This window comes from Budorcas taxicolor, chromosome 1, assembly GCF_023091745.1.
Source record: "Budorcas taxicolor isolate Tak-1 chromosome 1, Takin1.1, whole genome shotgun sequence".
In the NCBI taxonomy this organism is placed as follows: Eukaryota; Metazoa; Chordata; class Mammalia; order Artiodactyla; family Bovidae; genus Budorcas; species Budorcas taxicolor.
This window is the reverse complement of record NC_068910.1, coordinates 75,353,170-75,372,917: the sequence shown is the minus strand read 5'-3', so window position 1 is coordinate 75,372,917 and position 19,748 is coordinate 75,353,170. Positions and strand designations below refer to the sequence as shown.

General features: G+C 42.9%; 1 protein-coding gene across 1 annotated transcript in view; it reads left to right on the top strand.

Annotated features, from left to right (window-relative positions):
- The first annotated feature begins 3,504 nt into the window (after positions 1-3,504).
- Positions 3,505-19,748, top strand: part of JAM2 (junctional adhesion molecule 2) — an 80,016-nt gene continuing 63,772 nt past the window's right edge. Inside the window, exon 1 of the mRNA XM_052638096.1 lies at positions 3,505-4,013. Coding sequence (XP_052494056.1) covers positions 3,947-4,013 — 67 coding nt within the window. The 5' untranslated portion in view covers positions 3,505-3,946. The remainder of the gene's footprint in view (positions 4,014-19,748) is intronic.

Genomic DNA, 19,748 nt, shown 5'->3' with positions numbered 1-19,748 from the left:
TCCATGGGATTTTCCAGGCAAGAGTACTGGAGTGGGGTGACACTTTTCAGGTTTTAGATTCAAAACAAAGTTAAGCAGAAGGTACAGAGATTTTCCACATCTCCCTCTGCCCCCAGTGCATCACAGCCTCCGCCTCGATCAGTGTCTCCACCAGAATGACACATTTGCTACAACGGATGAACCTACACTGACGCATCACAATCACCCAGAGTCCACAGCTTGAGTTCATTTTTTGTGACTGTATATTCTAGAGGTTTGGACTGTGGACAAAGAAAGGTTGCCTGCCATTTCAGTAAACAAAGAATACTGCTCAAGCCATCAGTCACTGTAGCCTCCCCCAGTGGTGCACCCTGAGGGGAATTCAGGGTGGAGAAAAACAGGATACAGACCTTAGATAGTTGATGCGTATCAAAGGAATGATTTCAATGAACTCTGACTCTTAATCTTCCTGTACATAGAAAAGCAGTAAAATCATTAACTTGAGATGTCTGTTTTTGTGATTAGCAGCACCTTTTCCTTTTGATGTTCGGCTACTGTCAACTGTTCCTACTGATCTGCTGTTTTTTTCCAGCGAAAAGGCTTATATATCCTGGCTCATCATTCTAAGACACCTAAGTCTTATAGAGCATTCTGCAGCAATGGGCATGCTGTGTATCTGCATTATCAATGAGGGTACACCCTACCCCCAGGTGGCTATTGTCGTTCAGTTGCTCAGTCTTGTCCAGCAGTCGCTCATGGACTGTAGCACGCAGGCTTCCCTGTCCTTCACTGTCTCCCAGAGTTGGCTCAAATTCCTGTCCATTGAGTTGGTGATGTCATTCAACCATCTCATTCTTTGTTGCTCCCTTCTCCTCCTGCCTTCAATCTTTCCCAACATCAGGGTCTTATCCAATGAGTCAACTGTTTGCGTCAGGTGGACAGGTATGGGAGCTTCAGCATCAGTCCTTCCAATGAATATTTAAGGGGTTGATTTCCTTTAGGATTGACTAGCTCAATCTCCTTGCAGTCCAAGGGACTCTCAAGAGTCTTCTCCAACATCACAGCTCAAAAGCATCAGTTCTTCAGCACTCTTACTCTTCTTTATGGTCCAACTCTCACATCCATACAAGACTACTGGAAAAACCATAGCTTTGACTATTGAGAACTTCAAATGTGGCAAGTGTGACTGGAGAACTGGATTTTTAATTTAATAGAATTCAAATTTATATAGCCATGTGAATCTAGAGGCTACCATATTTGGACAGCACAGTTCTAAAATATGGATTATTTTATATCCTATCCTAGTGCTTTCAAAAAGCTCTTTATCCACAGGATAAAGAATCGACACGGCTTAGCGACTGAACAACAATAACGAAGCTCTAGAGTCTATAGTAGGACATTGAATGACACGTAATCCAGTGGTCTTTTCAACTTTTCTGCCAACTCCCTTGCCCCCATTCCACGTTCTACTCTAACTCCTTATAAACTTGCTTTTCCTAAACAAGTCATAATATTTAGCTTTCTCAGCTTTTGATCCTTCTCTTTGCCTAGAATGTCCTTCCCTTCCTTCCTCCCTTTCAAAATTGGTCCCAACTTTCTATGCCTAATAAAGCATATATGAAAGGGTGTGCAATGGTTATTATATGCCCTACAGGCATCCCCAGTGTAGAACATCTCCTTATCCTTAATCTTGAACAAGCTGTTTAGCATCTCTTTGCCTGGTCTTGTCATCTGTAAAGTGGGAATGATACTATTTTCTCTCTTACAGAGTTGTTGGAGGATTAGATACTGCACTATTCAGACTCCACTGCTGAGAAAGCACTCATTAAGAAACTGTTACTATTTTCTCCCAGGGAACACATGATGTGGTATTAGAGGTCTTCCCAGATGGGACTCACTGCCTAGTCTTGGGACTTTTTTTCCTTAAGACTGTGAGCTCATTAGCACCAAAGACTTGATCTTGTTCACTGTCCACCAGCATCAATGTAGCTATCTGATAAATGTCTTGACTGGGGGTGACTGGGGCTTCCCTGGTGGCTCAGATGGTGAAGAATCTGCCTGCAATGCAGGAGACCTTGATTCCATCCCTGAGTCAGGAAGATTCCCTCTGAGAAGATCCCTTGGAGGCAGGTATGGCAACCCAATCCAATATTCTTGCCTGGAGAATCCCTTGGACAGAGGAACCTGGCATCATACAGTATACAGGGTGACAAAGAGTCGGACACGAGTGAGTCACTTTCATTTGACTGGATGACAGAGAACTGAATTAATCAATTATTCACATAGGAGGTGACAGCATTTCTTTTTAAAAAAAGGATTCCTTTTTTGGTGTGTGTATCTTTAGGGAGGGGCAAAAGAGACAGTTGTGGCAAGAATGAGAAAAGAGGGTGCCAACAAATTTTCTTGTAAAACATCGCATCTTTTTTGTTACTGCCCAGAAAAACATGCACGAGCCTGTTTTTCTTTGCTTGACTGGAGTATGGCTCTCACATTTTCGCCACTTTGACTTTCCTTTCTGGGTCCTCTGCCCCTCTCCCGCCATGGGCATTAAGCTTCCATCGCCGTCACCGAGGAAACAGCAGAGATGCCTCATTCCTCACAGCTCTGCATATCTCAACTCTGGTTGCCTTTGTCCCTGAGCTAACTCGATTCTTCGTGTGCACACCACTAAATCAACTGTCTTCTATACAGAACTTAATTCGTTATTCTACGTTAAAAAAAAAAGCAACATGTGTAACAATTTCTTCTCTTGGGAATACTGACCTGTCAATATTGTTGAATGCATCAGACATTTCTGGTCCCTGAGAGGAAATAGAAAAATTGCCTGTTTAGCCCTTGTACCCTGAACACTACAAGTGCCGGTCAATTTAAAAACACGCAACAGAGCATGCATAATGGGTCTCCCTTTTAAAAAGCACCGTAGACCAAAAATAAACCTGACAAAGGGCAGCTGTAGAGTTTTAACATGTGGAAAACTCCACAGGCGGCAGTTATATAACTGCAAAGAAACATGATAAATATTTCACACCGTTAGATGAACTTCTAACTCTGACACGGCAAAGGCAAAGAACACAAAACACACCCTCAGCCTCCAAGAAGCACAAAGCTTCCACTGAGACGAGGCCAAGACGATTACTAAAATCTCAGTCCTGCCTGCCAGCTCGTCTTGATCGATTTTTTTTTTTTTACCCGCTTGCCACCGCCTCCCTCCCCCCCCCCCGCCCCGCCCCTCCCCGCATCGCCTCCGCCTTAGCCTCCAAGGCGGAGCCGGCGAACCCCTTGTAGCCGGAGCACCTCCCCGCTCAGCTTCGCGGGTTGGCCAGAAAATTTCCCCAAATCCCCACCCCTAGGCTGAAACCGCACTACCCCCTCCAAAGAAGTTTGGTGCCAAGAAGGGTGAACGGGGAGTCTGAGCGCGGCGGGCGGAGCACCACACCCCCACCCACCCACCGCAAACCTCCCCCGCGCCCCACCCCCGCGCCCGCGGCCAGCGCCTCCCGCGCCCGGGCTCCGCGCCCCGGGGACAGCTGGCAGCCCCGCGCCGGGACCCGACACAAAGCCGATCAAGCTCGGCGGCGCGGGGGCGGGGGACGCCCCGCCAGGGCTTCCCTTCCGCTCCCCGCCTGCCTCCTCCGGCCCCCTCATTAGGAGCCAGCCGGCATCTCGTCCGGCTCCCTCCGCCTCCCTACCTCTCCCCGCGCCCCCTCCAAAACAGAAGTGCCCAGACCCCCGCAGGCCCCGGGCTAGACCAGAACCGCCTCTGGGCTGCGCGCGGAGCGGGCGCCCCTGGAAGGGGGAAACTGACATCCCATCAGGGTCCGCCCGCTCCGCTCCGCTGCGCGCCGCGCTCCCCTCCCGCCGCGAGGAGTCCGGCGACCGCCACCACCACCCCCCGGCCGGCCTCCCGCGCTCCCGCCGCCGGGACCCTCAGCTTCCGAGGAGCCGCCAGCTCCCGACCCCCACGAAGATGGCGAGGAGGAGCCGCCACCACCTCCTGCTCCTCCTGCTGCGCTACCTGGTGGTCGCCCTGGACTGTAAGTTGCTGGGGTACCTCTACCCTCCCACCCAATCCTGCTGAGACCAGCTTCCCCCAGTCTTCAGCCCCTAGACCTGGTCCTGGCGGAGGACTGTCCCCGGGACCTCGAACGGAAAGGTCTGCCTCGGGGCGTCTGATTTCACACCCAGAGAGCCAGAATTTGGGGTGCCTGCTGGGGCGGGGGTAGGGGGGGAGTTCGGAGGTCTTCTGTTTATTCTAAATAGTATCTGATTTGAACTAGTTAGAGAAAATTAAGGGTCCACACCAGCAGGTTCTCATATTCTGGAAAAGTTGGGTTAAGTTTTTAGACACAGGGACGTGAACAGAATGCAGAACTCTCTAACTCCTTACGAGATGCTAAGATCCCAAGATGGCATCATCACTCGGAGGCAGGGGCCGGCCACACTCTAAGTACCAGAGCTGGGGGCAGTGTTAGAGTTTTCTTGGCGTCTGAAGGTCCCATTTGTGGCGGTAATATGCAGTGCACTTGGGGGCGCGTGGTGGGGGGGAATTCCTGGCTGCTGAAATAGAATTACTTTTATCCGCTCCACCTGCACATCTTCATTCGGTTAGAGAAGTCTGGTCTGAGCGCCCCGATCAGCTGCTGTGTCCTTAGGGGATTTCCAGCGGGATGGTTGTTAGAAAGTTACAGAAGCTGGATGATCGAGTGGCGCGGGGACGTCCCAAAGCCAATTTCACAGGATGGTTCTAAACAGGATTGTTATGGATCCTGGGCTCATAAGATTTAAAATTCTGGCAATATCTCCTATTATTTTGTTTTCCTCCCATTAACTTTTTAGAAAAATGGAGGAAATTGCAATAGATCTTAAGCACTTAGGCAACGAAGTTTTCCGGTTTCTTCGGTTTTTCCTTTTTTGGTTTTTCTTTCTTTTTCGTGTCCTTTTATTTATTTTTAATGGGATGGATTATTATTGTTGCTATTCAAGTTCTGGTAATAGAATACTTAAAATAACCTTCAGGATGAGTGTTTAATAACATAATATAATGACTTTAATCTCACACCCTCATTGCCTGAGTTGCTCAGCTCAACCTGATGTGAGTTTTTGTCTCTTATTGGGGAAGAAGGTGCAAGTTGTCTCAGTGAAGGGACATGTCTGACTTACATATAGAAAATCAAACCAGAAAGTCAAAGCTTCACAATAAAACCATCATGCGATTTTGAGATATCAATTGGTGTCATGTTGAGCACACAGAGAGAAAAATCACTAATGCCAAAAGGCAACAAAGAGCCAGGCTGGAGGAACTGTAACAAAACCACCAGGATAATTATATATTTCACTGACAGTCTTAAATTTCAAGTCAAAGGATTGACTTTAGAATGATCAGTAATTAAAAACAGAGAAAATGGTTTTACTCTGGTATTCCTATACAGTAATCAAAATAGAAACAGTACACCCTAAATTTGAAATTGGAGTCAAGAAATAACCCAGAGGCAAACACAGGCTTAGATGAATAAGCAAAATAAGCTCTTTTACAAGCTTTGAGTAAAGCTAACACATTGGCCTGTCTAATCCTGACTCCTATAGGGGATTAATTTGAAAGTGTGCAGGGATCTTTTTTGTATTGTTCCTGGGATGCCAAAGGCCTGGTATTGCAAGAATGTTTTATTTTGTTTTAAAATTTTACAGTAGTTTAGACTTAAAGAAAAATTGCAAAGGTGGTATAGGGAATTCCCCTAGAGACCGCACCCACTTCTCCCTATTATTAATATTTTACATTAGTGTTACAGAATCAGTTACACAGTTACAGAATCTGTATTGATACATTGTTATGAACCGAAGTCCACACTTTATTCAGACTTTCTTCATTCTTCCCTAATGTCCCTTTCTGTTCCAGGAGCCCATCGAGGACACCGCAGTACATTTAGTAGTCTTGTGTTCTTAGGCTCCTCTTAGCTGTAGCAGTTTCTCAGACTTCCCTTGTGTTTTTTGTTACCTTAACATGTTTGAGGAGTATTGGTGAAATATTCTGTAGAATGTCCCTCAACTGGTATTTCTCTGACACTTTTCTTATGACTAGACTGGGTTTATGGGTTGTGGGAGGAAGATATCCGAGGTAAAGTATGATTTGCATCACATCATATCAAAGGTACATCCTGGGAACATGACTTATCACTGTTGGAGTTAACCTTTATCAATCACCTGGCTGAGGTAATACATGATATAGGTTAACTTCCCCTCACCCCACTTCCTCACTGTATTTTTTGGAAGGAAGTCACTGTGTGCAACCCACACCTAAGGAAGAAGAGTTATATTCTACTTCCTTGAGAGTGGAGTAGCTCCATAATAAATTCTGCTTGAAAGATGTGTCTCTCCCCCTTCCTCCATTCATTCATCCATTCATTTTTACATCAGTATAGGCTTATCAATATTTATTTTGCACTTTGGATTATAATCCAGTAGTTTTTAAAAAAGTTTATTTATTTTAATTGGAGGCTAATTGCTTTATAATGTTGTAGTGGTTTTGCCATACATTGACATGAATCAGCCATGGGTGTACATGTGTTCCCCATCCTGAACCCCCCTCCCACCTGTCTCCCCATCCCATCCCTCTGAGTCATCCCAGTGTAGCAGCCCTGAGCACCCTGTCTCATGCATTGAACCTGGTATAGTCCAGTAGTATTTTATTTATTTTTTTACAATCTAAATTGTCCAACTTTGGCCATTGAGAGTTCTTTAAATTGGTTCCTATATCCCTTTGACATCCCCTCATCATTGTGTATGTATGTGTTTTTGTTTGTTTGTTTTTAGCACTTTCTTTCTTTCTAGTACCACAGAATGCTCCAGGCTGATCCTGTACATTTTCTGCTTCAGTTCCAGAATTAGCCATTGCTCCAGGGATCCCTGGTTCCTGGATTGGAGAACGGCATTAGAAACCAAGATCTGGTACTATGTACACTCATTGCTTTTAGAATGTTTAGGAAAAAATAAGAATGTTCTTTGAGACTAAGTTTCACTCCACTATCCTATTTATGATTTTTTGACTCAGGTTTCACCTCCAGATTCAAAAACTATTGTTGTTGTTCAATTGATAAGTTTTGTCCAACTCTTTTCGACCCCATGGACTGTAGCCTGCCAGGCTCCTCTGTCCATGGGATTTCCCAGGCAAGGATACTGGAGCTGGTTGCCATTTCCTTCTCCAGGGGATATTCTTGACCCAGGGATGGAACCCATGACTCCTGAATTGGCAGGCGGTTTCTTTACCCCTGAGCCACCAGGGAAGGCCCCCAAAACTGTACTGAAGGCTAAATCTGTCCTGAAGGAACAGTAACACTGTTCCTAGGACTTCCTTGTATATGCTCTCTTTTTAAGTTCTCAACAAATGCGTGAGATAGAACATATCTTCAACTTATAGAAAGGGTCCCTAAAGCTCAGAAAAGCTAAATTACTTGTCTAAGCTCACTTACTTAGGCTGGAAAGAGATGGAACTGAGATTTGAATATCAGAGAATTTGTTCCATAGATAACTGGCCTTCACTCCTTTCATTTTCTCGAGTACTTGACCCTTTTTTGCTACCTTCATTCAAGAAAAGATAGTGGATTCCTTATGCTGTGTTTATATATTCAGCTTCTTTGTATTCATCACAGATATGACTGTACCACTCTTTTGTCTCAGCCCTATTCTGCACAATATCTTGCTCATTCCCATTCTTTCCTTTTACTTCTGTCTGTCAGTATTTGTTTCTTTTCTGGTAGTCAGGAGGATTGATTTTTGTTGTCATTGCTGTTTTTTAAATTTTAATTTCAGTGTACCTGTTGATAAATGGACATTTATTTGTGCATTTAGTTGAATTATATTTTGCTTTCCCACTAAAATGGAAGCTCCACGAGGGAAGACATTTCTTGATGTTTGCTCACCACTATATGTCCAGTGCTGAGCAAAGTGCTTGGTTGATGGTATATAAATATACATCAATTAAATGGGAAGACATATGGAGTGAGTGGAAGAAATATATGGATAGAATTAATGATTGCATTATTAATCATTAAGCTCTAATTTATTCCAAGGAGGTGAGATGTCAGAGTTGTCTGAGGTAACGATTAAGACAAGGAGTTGAGTGTGAATGAGAGCAGTGTGCTGTTCTTGACTCTACACAGCTAGAGAAGACGGTCCTCAGATCTAGACTGGAACCCAAGCCAGGCAACTTGGTCTGAGTCTCTAATCTCTTACCAACTGATAGGACAGTGGAGGGAGAGAGAGGTTTGTACCTTCTGCAAAATTATAAGGTTCTGTTTTATGGTGGAACTGACCCAAAACAGCACTCCAGGAAACCAGTGCCAGGAAAATTCTGCCCTCTGTCAACACTGCCAAGAACAAAACATCATAATCAGTTTGCCGAGGAGAACTGGTTCCATCTTGGCATAGTCAAGATGAACGCAAAGGCCATATTGGGCTTGCTGGTAGACCTGATAACCATTTCAGTACTGTAACAAGCGACATTAGAAAGGGAGAGGTCAAAAGCAAAAATGTCAGCGTAAAGAGAACATTGAGTTCCCTATGGCTGAGGACACTCATTTATCCCTCCCTAGGGCTTTCCTCATAGCTCAGTTGGTAAAGAATCTGCCTGCAATGCAGGAGACCCCAGTTCGATTCCTGGATCTGGAAGATCCACTGGAGAAGGGATAGGCTATCCACTCCAGTATTCTTGGGCTTCCCTTGTGGCTCAGCTGGTAAAGAATCCGCCTGCAGTACAGGAGACCTGGGTTCAATCCCTGGATCGGGAAGATCCCCTGGAGAAGGGGAAGGCTACCCACTCCAGTATTCTAGCCTGGAGAGGTCCATGGGGTCACAAAGAATTGCACACAACTGAGTGACCTTCACTGTCCCTTTCAGGAGCAGCTCAAGGAGAGGAGCCCGTATGAATGCACATATATTTGCTCTGCCCATGGTTTCTATCACATCAGCTTCCTCCAGTGGGTCTCTTTGGTGGAGAAGATGTATTAGACCACAGAGGCAAGAGCTGCTGTGTTTGTTAAAGTCACACCAGCAGAAATCTATAAAAGCCATTGTTTAAAATAACATTTCTTTACATCTCAGCAATGTAGTGACAGCACCGCTCAGCCAATACTCCAGGCTACCTGTATTGCCAGACTGATGTTTTGAAGAAGATGAGGGGGAGGGTGGAAAAGAGGAATCAGAATTTGGGTCAAGTGCTTTCTCTGGCAAAAAGAGAAAACTTAAAACTGGGCACTAGTTTCTTGGAAGTTGTTTCTGAGGTCAGAACTCAGAAAAACAGCCTAACTATATTAGTTTATTATTGCCACAAAAATAAATTATCATACATTTAATACAACATCAACTTTTTATCTTAAAGTTCTAGAGGTCAAAAGTATGAAATAAGTCTCCCTGGGCTAAAATCAAGGTATGGGAGAGGTAGTGCTCCTTCCAGAGTTTCTAGAGAGAACCTGTTTCTGTGCCTTTTCTAGCTTCTAGAGGCAAGCCATGGCCCCATTCCTCCCGATGCAAAGCCAGCAATGCCAGGCCGCCATATCTCTGGTTCTCTCTCTTCTACCTCCTTCTTCCATTTATGTGTGTGCATGCTCAGTCGCTCAGCTTGTGGCCTCCTGGACTGTAGCCCACCAGGCTCCTCTGTCCATGGACTTTTCCAGGCAAGAATGCTGAAACAGGTTGCCATTTCCTAATCCAGAGGATCTTCCCAACCCAGGGGTCGAACTTGAGTCTCCTGCATCTCCTGCATTGGCAGGCAGTTTCTATACCACTGTGCCACCTGGGAAGCCCCTTCCACTTAAAAGGATCCTTAAAATTATATCAGGCCCTCCTGGGAAATCTAGAATAATCTACTCATCTCAAGGGCAGCTAGTTAGTGACTAATGCCATCTACAACCTTATTTCCTATTTACCAAGTAAAGTAACATATTTATAGGTTTCTGGATTTAGGGTGTGGATGCCTTTTGGGGGGCCATTATTCTCTCTACCACACCAACCAAAATCAGGATGTGTGAAATCAGTGCTGTGGCCAAGAACATTCTAGAACCTATGGAGCGACCATAACTCTTCCTTTTCAATTATATTGCTGCTTCTATATTTGCATTTTGGGAGTTGTATTTCAGATGGCATAGTGTACTAGTAAAGAGCATGTACTCTTTGCAACTCTTTGCAACCCCATGGACTATTCAGTTCATGGAATTCTCCAAGGCAGAATACTGGAGTGGGTAGCCTTCCCCTTCTCCAGGGGATCTTCCCAACCCAGGGATCGAACCCAGGCATCCCACATTGCAGGCAGATTCTTCACCAGCTGAGCCACAAGGGAGCCCCAAGAATACTGGAGTGGGTAGCCTATGCCTTCTCCAGCGGATTTTCCCAACCCAGGAGTCAAAGTGGGGTCTCCTGCACTGCAGGCAGATTCTTTACCAACTGAGCCATCAGGAAAGCCTCTTTAAATTATATTGCTGCTTATATATTTGCATTTTGGGGGCTGTATTTCAGACGGCATAGTGTACTGGTAAAGAGCGTGTGCTCTAATGCTGAGCTCTGTTCGTTTACTAGCTCTTTGACCTTGTACAAGTTCACTTGACTTTTTGTGCATCAGCTGACTCATCTGTAATAGTGATAATTCCAATAACAGTACCGATAACCTCATAGAGGATGAGGGAGAAAGAAACGTGTCCACACGTGTAACGCACTTAAAAAAACAGGTACTGTTATTACTGTTAGATTTGGGGGGCCATGAAGTTAAGCATTCATATTATCGCTCATAATGGATTTCTGACATTTTTGAGAGTCATAGACAAAAACTAGGCTGTTTCATAAGCAGTTTACTAGTTTAAACAGCTTTGAGTGAAGCAGTAAGTTTCATTTACTTTCATTATTTTAAGAATTTATTTTAAGGGCTTCCCTGGTGGTTCAGTGGTTAAGACTCTGTGCTGTCATTGCAGGGGGCAAAGCTTTGATCCTTGGTCAGGGAATTAAGATGCTCCATGCTGCACATCATGGCTAAAAAATAGAATAAAGTAAAATAGCTAGATAAAAACTTTAAAATGTAAAAAAAAAAATTGGAGTATTTTTTAAAGTTTTATTACAACACACACACACATTCATCTCTATATCTATGAAGGGTCCTACTGTAACTGGGTAAAGACGATGGAAGAGACCAATAGAGCCAACGACATACACGCACAGGTGTCCTTGGGGGAGAGTGAGAAGAAAGAAGGTGGAAGAATAAAAGAAGTTGCGTAGGGCCAGAGTGTGGACAGCAACGAGGTGAGAGGCAGCAGGTGGAGGTGGACGCACACATTTAGGATTTTGAATTTATAGCAAGGAGAAGCCAGCAAAGGCTTTTGAACACTGAATGTCAGTCAGATTTGCATTTCAGAAAGAGAACACAGTGGGTGGAAGACGAAGAATGGGCAGAATAGGGTAGGTGGGGAGTAGACGTGGGGAGACCAGTTGGATGCAGTCGGAGTGGTCCAGACAATTACTTGCCAAGTATGTCTTTTTTAAAAAGTATTTATCTATATAGCTGGTTGTGCTGAGTCTTTGTTGCTGCTTGAACTTTTCTCGAGTTGCGGTGCGTAAAACTTCTCGTTGCCATGGCAACAAGAGTTTCCTTGTTGCAGAGCAAGGGCTCTAGGGTGAGTGGGCTTCCGTAGTTGTGCCTCCCGGCTCTAGAGCACAGGGTCAGTACTTGGGGTGCAGGGGCTTAGTTGCCCTGCAGCATACGGCATCATCTCTGATGAGGGATCGAACCCATGTCTCCTCTGTTGGCAGGTGAATTCATCACTGAGCCATCAGCGAAGGTCCTAAGTATGTCTTTTACGTCGGTTACTGAAATATATACATACACAGTCATATATTGTTAACCATGTACAGGTACCCACAGAAAATGGTTTGATTATTTGAAATGTAGTTTATTCAATTGAATAAGGGATTTGAAGAAAACTGCTCTTTGGTTTTTAAGGGATTGAAAAAAAATCATATATACTGCAGGTGTTTCCAACTTTTTGTTCAGTTTGTATAAACATAAACATATATACATGTTTATGTATAAACATAAAACAGTAGCTCCTTGGGTTACCAGTAATATGTCTCTTCTTTCAATGTTGTTCTCTTTTCCACTGCCTGAGTTTGTCTCCCATTAGGATTTTTTTTAAGTATTTTTAGAGTTTCCCCAAGTTATCACCCTTAGAAGGGTGATTTGATCAAATGTGATGGGAAGAAGAGTGGCTTTCTGTATTACTAAGAGGGTGAGTGTCTGCATGAGAGACAGAGAGGGAGACAGAGAGAGAGAGACAGAGAGAGAGACAGAGAGAGACAGAGAGAGAGAGAGAGAGGGAGGATGTGTGTGTTCAAATGAAGGACTGCCGACCGAACCCCAAACCCTACTCAGAATCTTCAAACCAGTAAGTAGATCAGAAATGTTCTGCAGTTTGGGTTTTCCTATGTTTCATGAGCAGAGAAGCAAAACCGTATCCTGAACCTATGAAGTAGGTCAAGAGCTACTCCCTGAAATGGAACCCTTCTCCGTTGCTGGTGGGAATGCAGTTTGGTGGAGTCACTGTGGAGAACAGTACGGAGGTTCCTTAAAAAAATATAGAACTACCAGCAATCCCACTATTGGGCACAGATCAGGAAAAGACAAACTCTAATTTGAAAAGAAATACACTCCGCATTTGTTCACTGCAGCATTGTTTACAAGAGCCGAGACATGGAAGCAACCAAAACATCCATTGACAGGCAAATGGACAAAGATGAGATGGTCCATACATGCAATGAAATGTTACTGAGCCGTAAAAAGAATGAAATAATGACATTTGCAGAAACATGAATGGACCTTAGGGATTATTATACTAAATGAAGTCAGACAGAGAAAGATAAATATCATATAATATCAGTTGTATGTGGAATCCTAAATTTACAAAACAGAAATAGACTCACAGACATAGAAAACAAACTTGTGGTTACTAAAAGGGAAGGATGGGGAGGGATAAATTAGGAGTTCAGAATTAATAGATACACACTGCTATATAAAAAATAAACAAGGACCCACCATATAACACAGGGAACTATATTCAGTATGTTGTAATAACCTATAATGGAAAAGAATCTGAAAAAGAATAGATGGAGATATGTTCACTTTGTTGTATACCTGAAACTAACACAACATTAGAAGTCAACCATGTGTCAATTAAAAAATAACGATGTAAAGAACATTTTTAGGAAACAGCTCCTGCAGAACTCTATAATGTTCTAAGGGGTAGAATTTGAAGAGTCCTGGTTCAAAGCATACTTTAACTCCTGGAAATTCCCTAAAACTGTTGAATAGAGGTAAACACTTCACTTTAAGTAAACAGGGGTCATTTATGCCTGTCCAGCTGCTTTCTCTAAATCTTCAGAGGTTCTCCTTCTGCTTTTGTTAACATTATTAATAGCCCAATGGGAAAGAAACTTTGTGGAGAAAAATGTCAAATATTTCCTTCAAGAAACTGGAAGTGGGGAAACATGCAAGAGTGCACTATACGTGAGGAAATACAGTGCTCTTGAATGATTAAATGATTTAAAAAATAGCTACTCTCTTAGCTGTTCCCTGTCTGGACTCAAAAAGTGCTGAGCAAGAATCCCCGTGAGTATAATAGACGTGAGTTTTCGGCCTTAACTGAACGGTCTTCTTTCTCTGTCTCTCATATATCTTTGGCATCAGGATTTTGTTTCGTTGGAAAATCTGTTTTGTTTTAGTTTTTAAAATATCTTACAGGGATGGTTTGGGACAAATTTGTCTTTATACAGAGTGAGGAAGCCTCGCTGGCCTCTCTCCTTTATGCAAAGCGTTTCCAGTTTGCTGGCTTACATCTTGTCAAAATAGTCCCTGGCTGTCTTCAGTTTTAGCTTTCCTCACACTGTAAAAATTTTCTCTTTGCTTTATGGTATACGTAACCAAAGCCGAAAGTAGATCACTGTTAAATGCACTTACTTACATGTTTGACAAAATTTATATATGTGATGAATTCAAGTATCACAGAAAAGTTGTCAAATGACAAATAAGTGTTATTTTCCAGTCCTTTTGACTTCTATTCCATTCCCCTTTCTTTATTTACTTTTCTAATTGAGGTACAGTTGGTGTACAATATTTTAAAAGTTTCAGGTGTACAACAGTCACAATTTTTAAAAGTTATACTGCATTTATAGTTATTATGCCATATTGCCGGTATTCCCTGTGCTGTGCAATATACCCTTGTGGCTTATTTTACACTCAGGAGTTTGTACCTCTTAATCTCCTACTCCAGCTTGTCCCTTTCTGTCACTCCCTCCTCTAGTAACCACCTCTCTCCTCTGGTGTTTGTTCTCTATACCTGTGAGTCTGTTTCTTTTTTGTTATACTCACGAGTTTGTTTTATTTTTTTAGATAGCGTATATGTGATATCCTACAGTAATTGTCTTTCTCTGTTTATTTCACTAATCATAACACCCTCCAAGTCCACCCCTGTAGTTGCAAATGATGACATTTCATTCTCTTTTTATGGCTGAGTAATATTCCATCATGTGTATACACATTCCACATCTTTATCCATTCATCTGTTAAGAGACACCTAGGTTGTTTCTGTATCTTGGCTGTTGCAAATAGTGCTGCTGTGAACATTGGTGTGCATGTATCTTTTCGAATTAGTGTTTTTGTTTCTTCAGATACATACCCTGAAGTGGAATTGTTGGGTTACAGGATAGCTCTGTATTTAGTTTTTTAAGGAACCTCCATGCTGTTTTTCACAGTGACTGTACCAATGGCCATTCTTAACAGTAGTGTATAAGAGTTCTCTTTTCTCTACTTCCTCATCAACTGTGTAGCCCACTTGTAAGTTTGTTGCATGTGATTCCAGAAAAACTATAAGGGGAAATGTAGTTCCAGCATATCTGAGCATACTTGTAGCATTTCTTTAAAAATCAAATTTTACTATGCTTAATGTTCTGCATGTTCCAACAAATCATATCATATTATGTATAGTATTCTGTGCTTTCCTACAAAATTCTGGTTTTACTTGTAACTAAAGCCACAGCCTGGACTTCCAGGTAGCCCTAATGGTAAAGAACTTGCTGCTGCAGTGTAGGAGACCTGGGTTCAATCCCTGGGTCTAAAAGATCCCCTGAAGGAGGGCATGGCAAGCCACTCCAGTATTCTTGTCTGGAGAGTCCCATGAATAGAGGAGCCTGGCAGGCTGCAGTCCATGGGGTCACAAAGAGTTGGACATGACTGAAGTGACATAGCGTGAAACCACAACCCAAAGCTAGGTTGCCAAATGGGAATCATGATAACATATTGAAGAGACCTTTTAAAAACCCATAGCTCAGTTGGTAAAGAATCCACCTGCAGTTCAGGAGACCCCAGTTTGATTCCTGGGTCCGGAAGATCTGCTGGAGAAGGGATAGGCTACCCACTCCAGTATCCTTGGGCTTTCCTTGTGATCCAGCTGGTAAAGAATCCGTCTGCAATGCAAGAGACATGAGTTCGATCCCTGGGTTGGGAAGATCCCCTGGAGAAGGGAAAGGCTAACCACTCCCGTATTCTGGCCTGGAGAATTCCATGGACTGTATAGTCCGTGGGGTTGAAAAGAGCCGGACACGACTGAGCGACTTTCACTCAGTTGCTGGCGAGAGAAGAGAGGGCCAGTTGGTGAGCATGTGGGAGAAGTTGGAAGATTAGTACTGACACATATACACTATTGATACTGTACTATAAAATAGTTCATTAGTAGAACTAATGAGAATCTCCTGTGTACCACAGGGAACTCTCCTCAATGGTCTGGGGTGACCTGAATGGGTAGGAAGTCCAAAAAGGAGGGGGTATATGTATATGTGTGGCTGATTCATTTTGCTGTATAGCAGAAACTAACATAGCAGCATTGTAAAGTAACTATACTCCAATATAAATTAATTTTTTAAAAACAAAACAGAACAATACTTTTTTGTAACCAAACAAAAAAAAACCTTATGCCAAGATGCAGTAAGGATGATCTTCTAGGTAAAATCACTAAATAGAAGTAGTGAAATCAAGTGATATAACACAACAGAGGGAAATAAACTCCCAAACAAGTAATCAAAACTAGAAAGAGAGGAATTCCAAGGAGACCCAAAGAAAAAATCCAAAGAAGAGAGTAAGGGCTGACACCCAGACAGGGCGGAGACACCAGCTCCAGCTAAGATTTACAGACAAGTGCGAGCTGCTGCTATTTTTAAAAGAGACCAAAGAAGTAATGACCATAAATAAAATTGGAACACGTTAACCTACTGGAAAAGTGCTAAATTTGAAAAGAGAGAATTGTGTTTATATTTTAAAAAAATGCTCTAGAGGCACTTTAAAATAGGAATGGATTTTAATCAGAAGTAGAATGGACGCCATGAAATAAACAGTGACTCAAGTGTAAATAAACACTGATCTGTTTAATCCAATAATGTAATTACTGGTCACTGGTAAAGACCCCGATGCTGGGAAAGATTGAAGGCAGGAGGAGAAGGGGACAACAGAGGGTGAGATGGTTGGATGGCATCACTGACTCGATGGAGATGAGTTTGAGTAAACTCTGGGAGTTGGTGATGGACAGGGAGGCCTGGCGTGCTGTGATTTATGGGGTTGCAAAGAGTCGGACACGACTGAGCCACTGAACTGAACTAATTACTCCATTATTTAATCCAATAATCTAAGCACAGTGAGCTATTCCATAAAAATACGTTAAAAGTTTTATGTAAACTGATTGGAGTTGTGGGATCTTTGTACTTTGACCCCATATAATGTTTTTGGTGCCAGAAGAAGTCAGGTTCTTTTGTGTTTGTGCCCCAAGTGCCTGTAAGTGTGTGTATGGGAGTGAACCTCTGTGCCATTTTACCTTGTTAGATGTTTCTCCTTTCCAAGGCACATCTTTGCTACCATTGTTGTCCTTGTCCAAATGTTCTCCATGTTGCCAAACGCAATTGCCCTTAAAGGTCTAACTCTAGAATCCCTGACCTCTTCTTTTAAGTCTTTCCAGCCCATCCATTCTTCAGAGCCGGAGTCTCCTGCTGGTTATAATCCTGGTGCTCTTGCCATGTAGCTGCTTCTCTACAGCACTTGTTGGGCTGTACTCTTACCATGTTACACCTGCATCTCTGGACTGTGAGTTTGCTGAGGGCAGAGACAACACATCTTTGTGTCCCTGGAACCCAGCATAGTGGCTGTCACATAGTAATACTGGTTAAAAGAAAGTAAGTAACCTGGAGTTTGTGTATTTGCCTTTTAGCTTCATACAACTACAAATTTTTTTAGTAATGAAAATCCCAGGAGACATGTAAAATTCATAGTCCTTAATGAGTGCATTTAGAAAAGGCAGGGGAACCAGAGATGAGATGGTTGGATGGCATCACCGACTCAATGGACATGAACTTGTGCAAACTCCAGGAGATAGTGCAGGACAGGGAAGCCTGGCGTGCTGCAGTCCGTGGGGTCGCAAAGAGTCAGACAGGATGTGGCAACTGAACAACAGCAGCAACAATGAATGTGTAATTTTACTGCTCCTCAAACTCCCTCCTTCCTTATTAACTGTGACCTCCCTATAGTTACTGGGAAGTATAGGGACACGTCTGCCTTGAACAGGTGCTGATTACCTGATGCCTCCTTGTATCATAAAAACACATAAGCTTCTCCTGAACTGATAAGCATTGATATAAACTCATGAATCAAACAGTACCTCCTTAGATGAAACACAACATAGGATGTTACAGAGTTCTAAAAGAATTCTCTGGAGCAAGGGATTCCAGACTTTCCCCTCATGGTCCTATCCTCTTGCCACTCAGTTGATATCATAGCAGTTTGTGTCCCCAAAGGGACAAACACTTAATGTTATTTTATTTGTAAATGTTTTTATTGTTTATTTGTGCCAGATAAACAGCTGGGGCGTGTAGCGTCTTCTCATTGCAGCACAAGAACTCTTATTGTGGCCTGTGGGATCTAGTTCCTCATCAGGGATTGAACCTGGGCCCCCTGCATTGAGAGCTCAGAGTGTTAGCCACTGGACCACCAGAGAGATCCCAGATGTTTCTGAAGAGAGATGAGAGGACAGGGCCTGGTAAAGTGATCTTTATCTCCGAACCAAAGATGGTTTCCCTAGGCATTCTTCTTCAGTAACCGTAACATCTTCTTGTGGGATGTGCTCAGTAGCACTGAAAAAACTTCCTCAGAATCCAGGTGACTCATCATCTTAGTTCAAAGGTATTATCACATAGTTCAGCATCAGGCAAATGCCAGGATTAGAGACATCCTAAGAATCTCAGCTCTGTTGTGCTGCTCCCCGGCCCTCCACCGAAAGCTGTCTGAGGATGCTGTAATGTTCAAAAATCACTGTTTGGATCAGTGATCCTCAATTTTTTTTTAAATTCTGTATTCTACTATTTTTTTTTGACGAGACTATGTCCCAACATTTAAGTTTTTGTTTGTAAATTATATATGTGTGTTTTTGTATCAATATTTTACATTAATTATAAAATGTACATAAATAAATATTAAATGAGATGATGAAAAATAAATGCTCATGCCTTTGGGTGGAAATGAGGTGGTGGTAGCCTTATATTATAGAATTTGATGACGCCTCTGTAATTAAACCACTGTGGAACCGGTACATGAAGAGGCTGACAAACGGATGGAACAGAACATGAAGTCCAGAAAGTGGCCTAAGTTCATTTATAGATTTAGAAAAGTTAGGGATAAAGATGGGCTTCCCAGGTGGCACAGTGGTAAAGAACCTGCCTGCCAATGCAGGAGACGCAAGAGATGCCAGTTCAGTCTCTGGGTTGGGAATATCCCCTGGAGGAGGAAATGGCAACCCACGCCAGTGTTCTTGCTGGGAGAAATCCCATGGACAGGGAAGCTTGGCAGACTGCAATCCATGGGGTCACAACAGAATCGGACACAACTGAGCAGCGGTAACAGTGGAAGGGATAAAAAGAGCTCTATCTATCTATACCGACCTTTCTCTATGTCTGCATCCATCCATCCATCCATCTGTTTATCTACATATAAAATGGTAGCATCTCAAACTATCGAGAATTCTTAATAAATATTGTTATAACAGTTGTGCAGTGATTTAAGGGAAATTGGATCTGATCCTGATAGTGTACATGGGGATAGAGTCCAAATGATTCAGAGATTTAAATGTACGTAGATAAATAAATAAGACCATTACCCCCCAACAAAATGAAACGAAACATGGTACAGTCTTCTGTGGACTGGACTATATATCCAAAGAGTGTTTGCATGAAAAAATAAAACACTATACACAAATCAAAAGTTAAATGTTTAATTGGCAAAAGATGTTTGCAATTTAAGCCTCAACCAAAGAGTATTGTCACTGATATAACAAAGAGCCCCTAAAAATGGAAATAAAAATTAAAAGTGCAGAATAGAAAAATGGCTATGGGTGCACACAGACATATACTCATGCACTCATTGACATGCACCTGCAAGCCCCAGAGAGTTCCTGGAAGAGCAATTCAAATGGTTCTTCAAGCATGAAGTTCTTGGGAATTCCCTGGTGGTCCAGTGGGTGGGACTCTGAGCTTTCAGTGCCAAGGGTCTGTGTTCAGTCCCTGGTTGGGGACCTAAGTTTCCCCAAGCTTCTCAGCGAAACAAACAAAAACCTGCAAGTGTGAAGCTCTGTTCAACATAACTTGAAATGTAAATAAACCGCCAAAAAGACAGCATCTCCTGCCTCGGATTAGCAAGAACTAAAACACGTAAC